The sequence below is a fragment of the Olea europaea genome, chromosome 20, assembly GCF_002742605.1.
Source record: "Olea europaea var. sylvestris chromosome 20, O_europaea_v1, whole genome shotgun sequence".
Classification (NCBI taxonomy): Eukaryota; Viridiplantae; Streptophyta; class Magnoliopsida; order Lamiales; family Oleaceae; genus Olea; species Olea europaea.
The window spans coordinates 16,183,826-16,202,903 of NC_036256.1; the positions used below are offsets into that span (position 1 = coordinate 16,183,826).

Below are 19,078 nucleotides of genomic sequence, written 5' to 3' on the forward strand. Positions count from 1 at the left end.
AAACAATTGCATACAGATTTTAAATTACATTTTTTCCTTTCTTTACAATTAAAAAATACTACAGTCTTTCTAACTAAAACATAACATTCTCTTATATATTATATATGGATACATCAACACACATATATACATGGATCCACCTTCAAGAAGATGTTTTCAAGTAGAATTAGCATGTGTTTTGTAATAATATCACTTACCATAGGAATATAATTATGGAATGGTAAAATGATTAAGTTATTTTAATTTACAGAAGTGGTTTCCACAAACGGTTTTGTCATCCATATCTAAACTTTTAAATATCAACTTCACCAATTGTATTCGTATTAAGCATCACGCAATATCTGACAGCTACACAGCTTAATATGAATAACAAATGACGATTAGTAAACAGAAAAAAAGTAATACAATGAAAAAAGTTATGTGTAATCAATACATATATTCAGAAAATATATTTCTGGAAAGAATAACTTCAGAAATCCTTTTTGCAAAGATAAAATTTTACAAAATCAATATTTCATCATGACAATCAGAAGTCATAAGTTTAGATTTGTTATTAATTTTGTGTTTGCAAAAATAAATATAATCAATAAAGAATTATAACAAACAATTAAGCATATACCTGAAGATTTAATATTTACCGTGAACTAAATTCAAGATTTCATGATAGACAACATTTTTGGTACAACAATTATGTGATTTGTTTTTGACAAAAGATTTGATAAGAATTTTTATATTTTCTCTTGTTATAGCTCGGGACAATGCAACATACAATTGACCATGGAAAAATACAGGTTCTAGAAGATATAAGCCAACAAAATCTAGAGTTTGACCTTGAGATTTGTTAATGGTCATTGCAAAACATGAATGAATTGGAAATTGAGTTCTTTTAAATGGTACAGACTGTTTATCGCCTTCAAGAGGAATAAATGGAATTCTAGGTAAAAATACTTGCTTTCTACGATATTATTCTATCCCAATTTCAGCCAAGATAACATTCTACTTAAAGTCACGACAAATAAGTCTAGTTCCATTGCATAAACCTTCTGCAGGATTGATATTTCTCAGCAACATAATTGGACAATTTTTTTTCAATATGAGTTCATGTGGAGGTATACCGTTTGGAGCTAGATTATTCAAAAAATCTTGATCAATAAAACCTTCATTTTTATCAATCACTTCATCAAAACTAAAATATGTAACTTTCTCTCCCGGAATTTCTTCAAGCGACATATTGTTTATTAAATCTACATATTCATTTTTTGGGGTTAAAACAATTCTATTCATCAAAATATGTAGTTTGTTTCCATATGTCTGGAAATTGGGAAACACAATGTCAATTAATTCCTTTAATGATTTAAATTCATCTTCAAAATGGATGGTAATATCTTCATGAATGTAATCATTTGGCATGAATGTGTTCTCTCTATTCCATTCTCAATCTTCAGCAAATATTCACAAAATGAAGAATCTAATTTAGCTATCATATTTTCGGTTAATGCTAGCTGTGTAAAAGAAGGCCATAAATGCGAAAAAACTAAACTTGCCTTCATTATATCATTTTTTGTTCCTCTTTGTACTACTGGTAAAACTTGTCAAAAATCTCTTCCACACACAATGACTTTTCCACCAAATGGTAATTGACATTTAGTAATGTCTCTCAACATTTTATCTAAAACCTCAAAAGCATATTTATGAACCATTGGTGTCTCATCCCAGATTATTAGCCTAGACAATGCTAAAAGTTTACCAAGCGTAGACTGTTTACTCACCGAACAACGCATATCACAACTTACTTCAAGGGAAATTTTGAATCTTCAATGTCGTGTTCTACCAGCTGGTAATAGAGATGTAGCCACACTTGATGATGTCGTTGCTAGTGCGATAAGATTTCGAGATCGTACACCAAAAAGTAATGCCTTGTACAAATATATTTTTCCAGTGCCTCCCGGACCATCAATAAAAAACATTTCGTTCTTATCATTTAAAATAAAATCCAAAATAATATTATAGGCATTTTGTTGCTCTTTATTTAAACTTTCACTATAATGTATGTCTGACTGAAAATTAATATTAGTTGTTTCTTCGGCAATCATGGTTTCAAAGATATTATCATCATTCTTAGTTAAATCAAAATCTACCAAGCAAAAATCAATTATATTATTACCAACACCTTCTAAGAAAAAATTTATACAATGTAAAGCTTTCATTTCAGCACTTTGTTGTGTGAAACCTTTATGTAAATAATCTTCTATCATAAAATTCTTAAATTTATCCCATAAATTTCTTGGATTTGTAGGGCAAGATAAACTCAATACATTGGCAAATAGCCGTCGCAGTGATACAGACATTTGGTAAGCAACTGCCTCAGATAAACACATCTCAGAATAGTTATCTCCACTAAGAAGACCATGAGAAAGTACTGCTTCACAATAAGTAGATAAAACAATACCATTGACTGTTTTTAAATCTTCAAAAGATTTTGGCCCTCTAATATAATAGCAAAACTCTTAAAAAATACATCTCACATTCACATGGATTAGCACTGACTATTCTACCAATAACATTTTTGCTTTTTCTAGGAGTTTATATTTGCAATGAATGTATCACATACAAAATAGGTTGGAAAATCTTTATACAGTAGAGTTTTTGCCTTTTCATTTGAAATATTCATTGTAAAAAATTTTGTTAACATTGTTCGGTGAACAAAATCTTTATTTATAACCTTTGATAAATCATCTGTCTCCTTGTATATAACCATTTGAGCATCTTTAATATGTAACTGTAAAGATATTACTGTAGGAGATATATCAAATAAATCAAAAACTAAATATCCTCCACATAGCTTCAGGTGGGGATATCCATCTAGCTCTTTGGTAGTTTGAAATCTCATCAACAAATTCTTCATTTGTTTCTTTATTTAAAGTAAAATGAATGCGATCATGTTCCTTGTATACGTATTTGTATAGATATTTAATAGCTTTAACAGAAGAACACACCTTCATATTAATGTGACAATCATATTTAGCTAAACTGTAAAGATTATACGGTACAATCCATCTATTATCCAACATACACCCTCTTACTTTAACACTTACACCATCATTGCGAAGCTTGTAAAGTGGGTAGGAATCATTACCCAAAGAAGTATTTTCAACGTAATCTCTCAGATATTTATTTTTACACACAAAATTATTTTCCATTCAAACATTCTTAGAATTCAAATTCCCATAAGGACCATGCATCATATGTTTTACAATAGGAGCATGTAGGTAAGGGTAATTTTTTTTGTCTAGTATTTCGGATGAGACAATTTCATCGACTTTTATAGAGTTTCGGATCTTAGAATTTTGTTTAAATATAAGGAGAAAATGAGCGTGAGGTAATCCTCTTTTCTGAAATTCAATAACATAAACATATGCAGCAATAGGACCCAACAACTTTCTCTTAACCAAATCTGTCTTCAATTCCTCAAACTTGGCACGAAATATTCTTACTAATAAATCTGGCCTATTCTGTATTTCATCACTGTGTTTCAATTCACATTTTATTCCAGGACAATTTGAATTACATGTTGTTGTCAAAAACACATCTGGTTTGCCATATCTTTGAACTAAAGACATTGCATCCATATATCTTTTAGTCATGTTCCTAGGACCTCCAATAAAACCAGAAGGCAACACTAATGATTTACCAATTTCATAACCTCTATTCTCACCATTTTGTATATTATTCACAATTCCCTGATATAGTTCAACTCTTATAACCTTTTGATTATTACGAAAGTAGTCTAATCTTGCTGTTTCAATTTCACGTACATATCCACAACATATTGCTGTAAAAGTCTGCCAGCATGTAAAATAATACAATTATTTACACACCTAATTTGAAGCTTGTAACAATAATATTCTCGACATGATATAGTTATTCGTTTTTTCTTTGCCTCCAAAACTGCAAGAAGGAAAAAAATTATATCAACAAAAACTTCATTCCCTAAATGCAACTAATTACATAAATAAAATATTTTAAAAATAGAAATTACTAAAATCGTTTACCATAGTCTTCTACTTCCAATAATTGATCCGCAGAATGGAGGTAATTAACTTTTATTAAATTCTGACAAACCCGAGCTTGTGAAACACTTACATTCACCTTCATGCCATCCAGGTTCTCCATACGGAAAAAGTAGCGAATATTGGAGAGAATCATAACAACCATAATAGTATTGAACTTTATATGCATTATCTGAATGCCCATAAATTAATAAATCCCGACCTCTAGTATTTGTAGATGATGGGTCATCGTCAACTCAAACTATAGTCACTTGTTCTGATGTTGGCAAGTTATATACTCTTTGATCAATAGCAGGATTAGACTTTAGTAAAATATAACATGATTCTAAATCACTAACTTCACTTAATGATCGGAAAAACTTTGAATGGGGATTTTTGTTTAGAACATCTATCAACTTTCTTAAAGTAAACTCACAAAACTTATCAGAAGTATTCAGTCTATTACAAATTTCATTCTCAATATCATAGAAGTATAACTGTAAATAAGTTGGATTCCCATTCTTTGGCACAAGCGATTTTATGAAATGGTATACTTGTCCTTGAACTCTAAAAGTATATATACATTTATTATTCTTACACAATTCTTTGTCATACTTAACACCAAATGAAGTAAACGCAAAATGATTGTTATAACTACGAATAACCTTTCTAAAAGCTACAGCTTCTTCAGATGTGGAAGTAAATAAATCATACATTTCAGGAGGTATATCATGTAACTATAATTTGACATTTCCATCACAACAACAAAAGTCTTTGCTTTCTCTATAAAATTTTGTAGCACCACAATAACCGCAAATTTTAGAATATGGCAAAACATAAGGTTTATCAGGAATACTTCCTTTACAAATTTTTTCTGCATATTCAACACTCACGTTCACGTAGCCTGATTCTCCTCCTCCTAATTCAAAACGTTGATTAACATCACTTACAAGAAAAAAATTCGAAACAAAAAGAAAATTGTAAGGAAAAAAGCATTCCATATAAATAAACTAAATATAAACATAATTATATATAAAAAACGACCAAACAAGAGTTATTTAAAAAAAAATACTCCAAAAAGGTTGAATAGATAATTGATCTCTGCGAAAGGAGGAGTTTTTGGCCAATAAACAAATAAAGCACAACAAGATGATAAACTAAAACTATACAAAGGCAAACACTAACAACTTTTTTTATAAAGATGTAGAAGTAAATCATACTAAAAACCTTTCCATCATAACGACAAAATCCTCTGCTATAGACTTTTGTAGCACAAAGCATAAGTATTTCCTTATTCAACACTCACACTCATTCTCCTTATTCAAAATGTTGATTAGCATCATGAAAGGAAGAGAATTTTAAAAAAAAAAAAAAAGAAGAAATTATGACGAAATATATAAAGAAAACTATATTATATAAAAAAAGACCGCTAAAAAAAATAATTCTCCGAATAATTCGCAGAGATGAATTCATCTCTTCTAAGTGTGCGGAGAGATCACTCTTCCTCCGCACACTTTCCGCGCAGTCTCCGTATAGTGCGGAGAGTCTTCGAAAAAATTTTCTACAGCAAACTAAAAACACATCTCTGCGGAGGAACAAAAAACTATATTAATAACTTTTTTTACTAAAAACTTTTCCATTACAACAAAATCATCTGCTTTTTTCTAATTTTTTGTAACAGGAGAATTAGAAGATGGCAAAACATAAGTATTTACTTTAACAATTTTTTCTGCACTCACACTCATTCCCTTATTCCTTGATTGAAAATGTTGATTAGTAAGAAATTTGAAAAAACAGGAAATTATAACAAAAAAAGCATTTGAAAAACTATATTATATAAAAAACACCGCCAAAGAAAAAAAAATATCTCCGAAGAGTTCGCAGAGATGAATTCATCTCTACGAATTGTGTGGAGAGTTCACTCTTCCTCCGTACTCTCCGCACAGTGCGAAATTAAAAAAAATTTCTCCGATAATAACAATAACAAATAACAATAACAGATTAAACTAAAAACTAAACATAATTATTATATAAAAAAACAACTACAAAATTAGCTTGTTCAAACTGCAAAAAAAAATTAGTATGTTGAACTCTGGACACCTCATTTTTTTTTGTTTTGACAAAATCTAATCAAAACAAGTACAAGCACCCAAAGAAGCTTAAACACTACTAAATACAACATATTAAGCTGAAGGTTCGTAAACGTCGATCTGCAAAATAAGGTTGCACTTAATGCATCAGATTTTTGAGTTGGGAATTATCAATGCACGTTTGCTTTCTCTTTCTTTCACAAGCTCGTCTATTCTTAAATCAATCACCAACATTTTTTTTCAGAAATAACAGGATTGTGTAAGGATAAGGTGGAGACTATATGTAGAATTTTTGCATTATTTGGACTTTTATTTCCTCCATCAAATATGGATCGAAGAAAATCAACCTCTGTACATGTAGGTATCCAACGTTGTTGTTTTTCCATGGCTACAGCAAGCTTAAAAGCCAATAAAAGAAAAAAGAGAATCACAGATGAAGTGAGAATATGTGATCCAGCAAGAAGAGATTTCACGAAAAAGTAGGAATGAAAATATCAATAAAAAGAATAAAAAGGAAAATAAGGAATATGGTGATGGAGTACGGTTAGCATGGTTGTTGGCATGGTCAAAGCAAATATTTTTTTTATTCACAATAAAAAAAATAAATAAATAAAAGAGGGAAAAGAGCGTGAACAGTAAAATGGGATTGATTTACTGTTGTGTCTACAGTGCCATCCCATTCTTACGTTTTTAATAGAAGTTAGACACAAAAGTTTTTCCAAACTATCAAAATATATATATATATATATATATATATATATATATATATATATATATTTGAGTACATAGTAACTTTCGAATATCACTCCAAATCATATCACATCCTTCTCTAGCAAATGATTTTACCCTTTATCTCACTCTTTTAAACTGGCTTCTCTGAATTAATCTGGAGAAGAATCTTCAGCACAAGTAAAGGGACATGAATTGGATAACACCAATTGATTCTCCACAAGGGAACTAAGAACACTTCTGATAATACATTTAATTTTCATTCCTTTTTTGAAGAGAGAAAAATATTTTGGAGAATAAGCAACTCTACATATATATTCATTATTGGGGATAGAATTTTGTTATCACTCTACTTTATTGTGATAAATGCATAATTTTATCATGAAAAATAAGATGTTATAAACTAGAGTGAAAAGAAGAACAAAGAGATCTATATATAATGATATAACTTCATAATCATTAATAATTATCTCATTATTTTACAACACTCCTCCTATAATGATTACTTGCACAATAACTATCTCATTGAAGCATTGTTTGGCAAAAAATTCGATACAACAAAAATGTTAACAAATAAAAAGAGTACAAATAATCTATAGTAATAAAAGACCACCTCATTAAAATCTTGTCAAGAAAATCCAGTGAGATAAAACTTGATCGAAGAAAAAAGAGTACAACTACTCCTTATTTCAATTCTTGTATCAAGCGATCCATGTCTTGTATGTCAATGTTTTCAATATTATAATTTTAGTGAAGTATGTCTCTTGTTGTCTTGTACAATTTTCAAATAACACTGTCTTTATAAGATATATTTTATCAACTTTTGATAACTGTAGTAACATGATGATTCGAAAAATGGCCCTTGTTGATTTCTTCAAGAGTCTTATATATATCAGAGTATTATTTTAAGAGTAAATGTCTTAAATGTTATAGACATTCATCACGCAAAGAATATGCCTAAATGTAACCATCTTTGCTAATTGCTCCTTTTTTGTTTGAAGATTTTTTATTAAAATCGAATATCATCACACTTTAGACGTGTCATAAATTTATTAAATATAATATTAACTAATTGGGCTTCAGAAGTCAATTCTTGTTGGAGCATTTAAAGCTGGTATGTGTGATATTGTTGAATTTCTTTAATCAGTAAATGTATCTAAATAAATTATTTTTTGAACTTCTAGTTTGAATTATCTTTTGTGAGGATTTAGATAATAATGCATTTGTGCATTATTTCCAGTTTCTTAATTCTTCCCTCTAATGTCAAGAGAATTGTCCAATTAAATTGACAATCAGCAAATAACTTTATGAAATATTATCTGTTAGGGCTTGAGATATTATATAAGTATTCATACTACTCATTTGTTCTCAACATTCTTTATTTTTCATATCAATACATTGTGGTGGATCAATTGTACATTTACTACGCTATCAAAATAATTAGATGAAAAAATTAGGCTCTAACCATAAACCAATTATAACAGGGAAAACTATGATGTTGGAATGATATGAAATAGCATTCTTTAAACAAAAATGGAAAGTATTTTGTTCTCAATTAAATTAATTGGACGTATATAACAAGAAATAATATTAAACCATTTATTGACCTCTCAACTAACGCTTATTAAAATGTTGAAATTTAGAATTACTAGCATTAACAAGACATACCATCTTGATTGTATAATATGAAAATTATGCTTACAATTTAAAATTTGAGCAGTAATTTCGCAGATTTCAGATTGTAAATTTCATGTAATCATCTAGTATGTGTATCAAATCTATTAAATATAAATAATATTTAGATATTCAACGTGAATGATGGAGCCTCATCTATCATCGTAATTAATTTTTAGAAATATAGAAAATTCAGTTACTATTTTAGCTAGTAATGTTTAATGATTAATTTTTTATTTTTTTTATTTTACATCATTATTAATCCAGTAATGATTCAACTAATCATGTCAAGTAATAAAATTAAATTAAATTTCTAAATTAATAGAAGACATAATTTAATTATTTGATTTCAGAAAATAGGATTAAACCTTATAGAATTACATAACATTCAAGCAGTCAAACCAATCAGTGTTTTCATCACATTGGTTATATGTTTTTCCTTCATGGATAAATATGAATTTAAAATGATATATTTTTCGAAAATGATGCTACTTCGAGACTACAGTATCTTTAATTATTGCTTCTTCCACAGCAATATGTCAATATGTTTCCGAAATATAAAAAATTATAATTCATATTCTTCAAGCGATAAATTAATATTCTTCTTGAATATTAATAATATAGAAAATTAGTTTTCTTTAAAAATTACAACTCGGTATTGAGTTTTTTTTTTTTTTTAATTTATCTTCTTCTTTTTTTCATGAACACAATGAGATGTATATAGTATTCGGGATGTACGCTAATTTGAAAGTACGTTATATTTTATTATCACTTCTTCAAAATCAATAAATCAATATTCTTTTGAATATTGAAAATTATAATATTACACTCTTCAGGAGCAATAACATATTATTATTTAGAACAAGAAATTACGTAAGAAATTTCTCTTCTCGAGTAAAAACATAATTTATGTTAGATCATATTTTTTATACTCTTCTGGAGCAAGTAAAATTTAATTAGAATATCAATATATAAATACGCATGCAGAAGAATGAAATGTAATAAATTGAGTAATTTAATTCATGAATTTTTTTTACATAAAAATCAATTAGTATTCTTCTGAAATATTGAAATTATAATATCATATTATTTTAATATTAATTATAATATTATGTTACTTTATGAGCAATAAAATATTTCTAATAAACAGGTCCACGAGTAACATTCTTTTGAAATATTGAAATTGGAGTGTTATATTCTGTAGCAATAACATATTATTGTGTGAAATAATAAATTGTATAATAATTTACTGTTCAGGATTAAAAACATAATCTATGTTAGATTTTATTTAATTATGCTATTTAAAAACAAGTAAAATCTAACTAGAACATTAATAATAATTTGCTCCTTCAAGAGTAACAATATTTTATAATAGACATATATACGAGTATTAAATTCATAAAGTATACACGTATTTAAAAAAATAGTAATGAGGTAATTAATTGAATTATAAACAAGAAGCAAAAAAGTTGATTACGATGATTGGATATGCATAATTATTCTGCTATATGATGATTGGACACGCACAATTTGATTATTAGATTTTAAAATTTTGGACACAATGAAGATTGAATAGAAACCAATTTGCTATGCGACAATGAAAATTAATTGTGCGTGTAAGCTACAATAAAAAAAATAATGTATATGATTTGAGATTGCCTATAGACTGCTTTCAAACTAATTTACTATAATTTTTAGAGAATCATAATAATAACGTGTTATAAATTAGAGTAAAAAAGAAAATAAAAGAGAGAAGCCAACAAATTTGTTTGTGTGTTATTAAGAATCAATGTCTCATATTTATTAGAGTTTAAAATAAAAGTTACAATTGGAGTGAAATAGATCTTCTAAATTAGATAAAATTTATCTACGTATCATGATATAACTTAATAATCATCAATAATTTTCTCATTATTTTATAATAGAAGAAAAAATTTATCATCTTCGTCGAGTCCAATTCAAAGTGTCCTCTATCACACAACACCTCTATTGACTAGAAATAATATGCACAGCAAAACTTTTAGGTACTGCTAACTATAGAAATGAGTTTAGAACATTTCTATAGAGGTGTTGTGTGATAGAGGAAATTGACTTCAACATTTTATAAGCATCGGTTTGGGAAGAATTTATAAATGAGCTTGATTTATAAATTGATAGAAATAAATGGTGGATAAGTAAAATGTTTTTCGATTTAAAATACAATAAGTGTACTCATTCATTAACTACTAGTAAAATGAATTTTCAGTCCAAGTATCGTATCCACGGAGATTATACTAATTCAAAACAATGGAAATTTGTAATTCATAATCTATCACTAAATTCTAATCACTTAAATTATGTATGAATGCAAGATCTAAATTAAATAAAATCAACGCAAGATTATAATTAATTGCAAGTGTTATAAAAATATGATGATGAAAAACGTACTAAAATTCCAAATCCTCTTATATCAATCACCTTTTAACTCCGAATTTATGAATTTGACAACAAGATGCCCTGTTTGTTACACATTAATGTAAAAATGAGAATGAAAAATATAGCTATTACGGACCCCACACAAGAGATAGAAAGTCAAATATGGTGACTTGATGTGATGAATAACAGTCATATTTTTCATTTTAATGAACAAATAATGAGAATCAAACAGGGGCTCAATTATAAAGATTAATATTCTTAATTTGTTTAACAATCTCCTACGAACAAAATTAAACATATACTTACATATGACCCAATTATACTTATATGACTAATGCAAACATAAAAAATGTATTAAGAATTTATGAATACTTAAAAATCACGTAGAGCATAGCGGTTATTTCTATCTCCTATTGGACTTTACGATAATTGATGTCATGTCTAACTTATTTTCAATCTTTCAAAGGTAAAACAAGTCAAAAAACTCATACAACTATTGCGCATATAATTATACAGAAAATTTAATCAATATCAATTATTCAAGAATTGAAAACATGCTTTAATATCAAAAATAAAATTCAAAAGTTAAAAATTCATGGTACAAGTTTTATCATTATCCTTAGCACTAAAATAATCTAAAACCTCATAATGTCAAGATTAAACAAACAAAGTTTAAACGACATCATCAAAAAATTGACGGAATGGGATTAATTCACAAATTACTTGTACAGTAAAAAATTTTGAAATTAATCCTTCAATCAAGATGTCGTCTGCCATCTCTTTCTCGTGTTTTTCCAATATTCGGCCACGTCTGCTCGTGTCTTTTCCAATTTCTGGCTGTCTCTGCAATTCTATCTAATTCCCTTCATTTTTGATCGGTGAATAAATTTGTATTTTGATAAAAAATGAGTACAACTACTCTGAGCATCCTCGGGCATAAAAGTCAAACATTACAAAAAATCTAAAAATCTAAAGCAAATGACTCAAAATGAATCCTAACATGAAGTTTCAAAAAATGTTGCAACTTTATCTAAGTATGAGGTGGTGAAACTCTATGCTAGTGTAGAGCGTTTCCCTTCTTGTAGAATCATTTCGATATTAAGAGTGGGGTTATCTTCTTCTTATCTTTCTTGATTGCTACAGCATGTAGATCATCGATTTTTCCTATGAGTTTGTCAGTACAAGCTGCCTTCATCTGCCATTCTCCCTGATCATGGCCATTAGACTTGATCAGAGACATTGAGTTTGTCTAATTCCCTTCTAATTTCCAATCAATTCCCACCTCCTTGTCCAATTAGGAGTCCCAAAAAGTAAGAATCCAATTCCTTTTCAATTACACTCCTGCAAGTTCAATTACAAGGCCCAACTAAGTATCAATTTCCCTTTAAGGTCCACTTCGTTAAAAATAGTGCAATTCAATCCTTGAGCTCAATTAATTGTGCACCCAATATCCTTCTTTAGTTCAATTCAAGCCCTTCAGTTTCTAACATGTGAAACTAGTCCCCAAACTTCCATCCCATGGCCATTTTATCCTTGTTCCCTTTCCAATTGCTTCGAAACAGATCCATAACTAAGAATAAAAATAAAAAGTTTAAGTAGAAATCAATACTTTGACAATATAAAGTTTAATAATACGGCCTAGATAAGTGTACAAAATACACTTATCAATTATGAAGTTTGTTTATTTTACCTTACTTTATATATCTTCACCAACAATATGGGACATGCTCTTTTTTTTGGGTGCTTCAAAAGCTAGGTTGCAATTTTATTGAATAAATTTACACTATATTTTACGTAATTAGGAAGCTATGACTCGCTCTTAACTTATTTCTTTTTACAATTTACAATTACTTTTCCCGTGGTACAAATCACTTCAATTACAACTTATTTACCTAGTTAAGCAACGGTTGACTAATTTAGACACATCAGGAAGTTTACAAGAATTAAATCAATATTCAAGACTTGTTTTCAGCTGCAGCCTTCTGATTCCCAACGTTAAACTTTATTCTTTTCTTATGACTGTGGATGTTCGAGCCAGGTTACATCCACCTCGACTAATCCCATGGGGCCCTTAAATTTATAGCTAGGTTCTCATCTTAATGGCTCTGAGGGAACTCGAATTGATAACCATAGGAAAACAAATCCAAGGTCTGACCATTGAGCTACCCCTTAGAATTACAGCGTTAAACTTCATTTTTCAATGCTCAAGACTTTCATGTTTCATCGTCAACATTATTTCTTCAGAGTCGTCTCTAATGTTGTTATCAATAATTTTCCATGTTCTTGAAGATTTCAAATTATATGGACTTCTAATATTATTTTAGGGTGGAGAGGGAGGGTTGGTAAAGTACCATGCAAATTGCAACGTCTTGAGTAGTGACCTGGTTAAGAGCATCTTCAATGTAGCTGTACATTGTGATAAAAAAAAAAAAAAATAATAATAATAATAAATAAATAAAAAATGTTATGCCATTAGTATCTATAAGAAATATCCGTCAGAAAAATTCTTTTTGTCCTGCAAATTGATAAGTGCAATCCACCATTAGTATCTATAAATTCCACGAGTGATATCAAGTTTCTCAGCAGCAACCCTTAATCCATCTTCCAAGGGCTGATCTTATCAGAGTAATTTCTTTTTCTTTTTTTTTCCACAATTTCTCATTCTTTTTTTTTTTTTTTTGCACGTTAAAAATCAGCATATTTTCGGGTTTTTGGATCTCATCATCTTGATTAATAATGGAAACTATAGAGAGTTTAACAGTAAACAAGCCATTGATGATATTCAGCAAAAGCACTTGCTGCCTTTGCCACACCGTTAAAACACTGATATACAGCTTGGGAGCAAAGCCTACAGTTTATGAAGTAGATAAGATTCCAAATGGACAGCAATTAGAAATGGCACTGCAGGAACTCGGACTGAACCCAACTGTACCGGCAGTGTTCATTGGACAAAAATTTGTTGGAGGGGCCAACGAGGTCATCAGTCTCCATGTCCAAGGCAAACTAGTCCAGTTGCTTCAGAATACTTAAGCCCACGGCCGCTTGGATAAGATTAATAATACTATGATAATGAAATCTTGTAGATGTAAAATTAGTAGTGTGGTTATAGACGATGTTAAGTGAAGGACTTCGTTCTCTCTATTCAGTCTCATAATAATGAAAAGAAGGATTCCCCGATTATGTTCAAATGAGACGATCCAGGATCGTATAATGATAAAGTGGATGTCTTAAGATTGAATCATGCAGCATGCAATTGATTCAAATAACAAAACACACACCGGTTCTTGATCAGTCCATCCATAAATGGGTCTCCTGAAGCTGCTCGGACTACTTTGGTGGCCATTTTACCAATTTTTAGTTTAAACTAGTTTGGTAACTGTAGTTGTATTGAATCTTTTCTTGCATGTGACTAAAATGATATCTTCGATTGAACTTAAAAAAACTAGATAATGGGTAACACAAAAAATCATTCCAAAATATGGGAAACCAGAAAAAATTCAGTAATGATCCTCGGCCACAGGAAAATGAAGCCCCACCCCACGCCCTCCCAAATCTGAATTCAAACCAGCCTTCTAATTTACTATATTTCAGCTCCAATGGCTTCACCAGCAGCAGCTCCGCCGGCTGTATTTTTTCTTGGACTGAGGTACCAAAAGAGAATTCGAAGCGCGAAATTGGGTAAGACGAAGAAGAAATATGCATGGAAATTTTACGGTTTATGCAGTTAAAGATCCGAACAGCCGGCAATAGGCACCTCCTGCAGTGGACACGAGAATTCATTGGGAGAATGAGAATGAGGGCTGGTTAGGGGAAAGTAATTCCCAGTCACAGACAACACAATTCAAAGATGAGGAGAAACTTCTGAATGAAAAATTCTCGGATCTACTCAACGGTTCATCTGATTCTTATTGCCAGTAAGTCTTGATTATCTATAATTTCTTGGTTTTTAGCTGAAGTTATTATAATTGTTTGATTTATGTGCCCAAGATTTCATATTATTTGAATAGCTGGCTGGCAGTTCATGTTCCTGCTAAATCAAGAAAGGAAAAAACAGATATACTCCATTTTCTGAATTTGTAGGGTTGGGGTATGTTTTGGTAAAGAGACTCAGACCAGACAAGACAAGATTATATAGAAAATCAATATCAAATAAATAAAAGGGATCAAATTTTTTTTTTTGAGTTATTGATATTAAATTAAGAGAGAGGTCCCATTCTCTTATTGAATTGATAATACTTGTGTATCATAGTCAGTAGCTAGATATGCATGGCCCATTTCAATAGGTTTTGAAGATAAAAATCCTTTATCGAGCAGCCATAAACTCGCTTTCTCTCCACGAAGAAGATCGAATGAACACTTTCTTGTGAGGGAATATCTTTGCAGATGAATTAGCTTTTTCTGTTCTTGTTTCTTGAATACCTTCGGTGGTTCCTATCCTCAGAAAATATAAGGTTTTCATAAGGTTGAAAGGACATCTGAGCATGAATAATTTCATTTAATCATAGAGCATCTCTTCTTTAGACTAAATAATGTGGACAATGGCATTGCATCCATTCAATATTAAGGTTTTTCAAGAATATTATTTTAACTAACAAAACTGGTATCAATATTGCAGGCAAACCTGCTATGGTGCCAAAGAGGGTTTGACGCCTTCCTTGATAAACCCTCACAATAGGGGGCAAGAATTTTTTGGACATTTGTTATTCACATGAGTCCCACTCCATGTGAGTATCTATCAACAAGAACGTCAAATTCCTTCTGGCAAAGGAACTTAATTCTTTTGCAGGTTCTTAGAGAAGCTGCAAATGCAAATTTGGAAGAAATAAAAGCCGCTTACCAGAAGTTGTCGAAGGAATACCATCCTGACACTGCAGAACTTCCTCTGAAAGTTGCTTCAAAAAAGCTCATGAAATTACGAGAAATTTACAGTGTTCTGAGCAACAACGAGAAACGCAAGTTCCACGACTGGTCACTTGCTCAAGAGGCAGCAAGAAGTGGAGAAAACGAGGATGAAGCTTGAAGAACCCTATATGCAAGATATAGAGAATTGGGAATCCATGCCAGACACAGTGGACCGTTTAGGTTGACGAAATATGGAGTTCAGTGATCAGGCAAAGTGTGCTCTAACTTCCGATATTTTAGTAGCAATTTTTTTCAGTTTGTTATGCCATCTTCTTCAAAGAACCATACTGATACCAGTCTCAAAATGGTACCTATGACATTATTCAATTGTGCATAAAAGTGCAGTTACTTATTTTCACGTATCATTTTATTGTGCCACCTCGTTTTAAAAGTTGAATAAAACCACTCAACCAGGCTCAAAGACGGAGTAAAAAGATATACTGATGTGTCAGAATATGATTTAGTGTTTTTGTTTTAATTTTTCAAACTGTCCAATCATGCATGCATCAGCACTTGTCCCATCTGAATTTGAGCTTGGATGCGTAGTAGCATGATTGGTAAAAGTTTGTGTTAAACCCGAGGTGCTCAAGTGATTGCCATCATAACAAATGTAAGGACCCTTTTGATAAATTTGCATGAAATAATAAAACCGGGGACTAGTCGAACATGAAAATAAAGACAAGTAGACATCGCGAATGCTATAACAAATCTCAGGCAAAGGCTACAATAAAAAGCTACATAAACAGACTGACTGAATATATTTTAACAAGATAGAGTTTAAATTAGAAGACCAAAATGGTTATTCTATTTCAATTTCATGTTCAAGATATATAACGTGGAGCAAAAGATCAACATTTTGGATAACAATGTATTGAATTACAATATCATAGAGTAGATGAACTTTAATGACGATATGGAAATATTAACTAAATGATAGTTGACAAAAGAGTCGGCTACAAATGTTGGTGGCGAAACTTGAAATAAGAGGGTAATAGACTTATCATATTGAATGGCGACTTTCCCTATTGTTTCTTGTGCTTCTATGTGTACTTTTAAGGATAAATCTCATTTAACAGTCTGTGAAAACATCAGACGAACAGAACCACTGGAATTGTTCCCAGAAGGCCGTGTCCTGATTATACCAAGATCAAGTTTCAACCCTGCAACATATTCAGCCTGCATCTACTGAAATGAATATAAGTTGGTACAAGAGTGCTAGCACCACATATATTGAGCATTCAAGAATTACCTGGCATTTCAGAATACGATGAAGTGGAATTGTATTTTCCATCTCCCATTGGATGATCAAACTTGCAAGTACGGCCGAATTTGCAGCGACCTCTCTGCAAATAAAAAGAGCAGGCCTGCACTCCCTGTTCATCAAAACAAAAATGAGTGAAAATTATGCCAGAAAAAAAAAATGTTGTGTGTCAACCCGTCTAATTCAAAAGGTGTGCTAAAAGGCAACTTCACAAACATAATACCCTTTCAGGCAGTCATTCAGAAAAACAAGTATGCCTTATGAAGAAAATAAAGCAAACAGAGATGCAAAGTCTAGAAGTAGAATTTCTATTATTTTTATTTGCTGAAGATCGAAGTAGCTCTACTCCTACCTCACCTCTTGTTAAATCTTTGACTCTATAATACTAAAATACTAAACTGTCAATTTACATTAAAAAGAGTAAAGATGGCTCGAGTTTGCATCTCAAAATGTTTTTCCCAAGGTAATGGATCAAATACGAGGCAAACAGGACTATTAGCTCAAGCTTTCTGCCGGGTCCTTAACCAATGTTTGGCTTCTTTTGACCTCTCGAATTAAAATTCAGTAATGGGTAGAAGCAGTCTGAGCCTGCAGTATACCAGCCAGCACATCTTGAGATCGAGTTTCATTTTCACAACTGAATTTTTTTTCCTGTTTAACAAAAGTTCATGTTCAAGTGGTAGTGGGTTTAGGATCAACCCCTACCACTTACTAATAATAGAAATAACGACATCTTAGAAGGGAAAGCAGGGATTTAGCTCCAGTCCACATTTGGTTCTCTTTCACAAGTAAACTTCTTTATTTAGCACTTTGCAGACGTACATATAATTGACTTGACTTATTAATTATCATCAAGAAGTTAAGAGATCATTATTTGCATGGGCTTCAATATGATAAGCTCAGAACAGTGTACTTTCTGAAGAAGATTGTGATGTCGAATACAAGAAGAAGAGTAGCTAAAGAGGAAGAAAGAAGAAGAAAGAATTTTAGGAAGAAGATTGTAAATTTATTCAATAACGATCATGATAAAAAGCTGAAAATACTTCAATCATAAGTACAACACTAGTTTTAACATTTAACATGGGAAAAGCCTTTTGTCACTGAGAGAGGGAGAGAACCATATTGCATGTTGTATACAAAAAATAAACAAAACAACGTTGATTTTACTGATTATGCATAACAGTTTGTGCAAATCCTGATAACCTGGAGTGGCACTTCACAAGATCCCAACTTTCAAGATAGTTGGCACCAAATTGCAAATGGTGACATATTTATCAGTTCCAAATGATATTACTTCACCACTTTACCTTAACAAGGGCCACAGCCTTCTATGAGTCAACCTGCAAGACTTCAATGGAACTAAGAAATTTCCTTGTGAGTTTCTCAATCTTACCGTAAACTTACGTCATCCTAAATTGTCGTGTTAATATGTACCTCAACATTGTCATCAATGCTAATTACTATTTTTTAGGAGTTACAGATTTCTTTTAACCTGTCCATACCTGGGGGTATCACTCTTTAAGATTTAAATTGAAAATTTATGTTTCAGATTGTTCTAGCCCTAAAATCAGATTCCAAGCGAAAGTGGGAACGAATATATGATGCTTCATAATCATGTCAAAAGGGATGAGGGAATAAAAACAAATCTTATAAACGTCCAAGAGACAGCAGAACTGTAAAAAGATGAGAAAAAAGGCTAACTTTGTATATCTGTATAATGAACTCATCTGACAACATTTTCTGGATGTTAGTGCCCACAATATTTAGTCCATGTTTGTCTTCCATTAAATCAAAACTCTTTTCTCAAACTCATTTTCAACCACGCAGTCAAACTATAGCATATTTTACACATAATCCCAAAACTTTTTCATACTTATTAACCACACATTCTCCACAAAAAAAAAAAAAAAAAAAAAAAAAAAATTTTTTCAAAAATTTTTTTTCCCCAAAAAAAAATT

General features: G+C 30.7%; 2 protein-coding genes and 1 long non-coding RNA gene across 5 annotated transcripts in view; 1 reads left to right on the forward strand and 2 right to left on the reverse strand.

The window, feature by feature from the left end:
- Positions 1-1,814: 1,814 nt before the first annotated feature.
- On the reverse strand, positions 1,815-2,905 carry LOC111369119. Its single transcript, XM_022990599.1, has 2 exons — positions 2,637-2,905; positions 1,815-2,487 (listed from the first exon to the last, which is right to left on the reverse strand). The coding sequence occupies exons 1-2, from the start codon at positions 2,903-2,905 to the stop codon at positions 1,815-1,817; spliced, it is 942 nt and encodes a 313-aa protein (XP_022846367.1).
- Positions 2,906-13,435: 10,530 nt separating this feature from the next.
- On the forward strand, positions 13,436-16,211 carry LOC111369827. The gene is made up of 2 exons (XR_002698292.1): positions 13,436-14,871; positions 15,573-16,211. It is a non-coding gene; the product is annotated as an uncharacterized LOC111369827 (long non-coding RNA).
- A 477-nt stretch (positions 16,212-16,688) lies between these two features.
- The window catches only part of LOC111369826 (zinc finger CCCH domain-containing protein 32-like), a 6,042-nt gene continuing 3,652 nt past the window's right edge, over positions 16,689-19,078 (reverse strand). For all 3 annotated transcript variants that reach the window (XM_022991495.1, XM_022991494.1, XM_022991496.1), the window contains 2 exons: positions 17,109-17,232; positions 16,689-17,035 (listed from right to left, as the gene is read on the reverse strand). In XM_022991495.1, the coding sequence (XP_022847263.1) occupies positions 16,925-17,035; positions 17,109-17,232 (235 nt within the window). In that variant the 3' untranslated portion in view covers positions 16,689-16,924. The remainder of the gene's footprint in view (positions 17,036-17,108; positions 17,233-19,078) is intronic.

What these genes read in the sequence shown, in the direction of transcription:
- LOC111369119 (XM_022990599.1), bottom strand. Translation starts at nt 2,905, where the DNA reads ATGAAGAATTTGTTGATGAGATTTCAAACTACCAAAGAGCTAGATGGA. An exon ending in GAAAAGGCAAAAACTCTACT is followed by an intron (nt 2,488 to 2,636) that starts GTATAAAGATTT and finishes CTATTATATTAG; the next exon opens with AGGGCCAAAATCTTTTGAAG.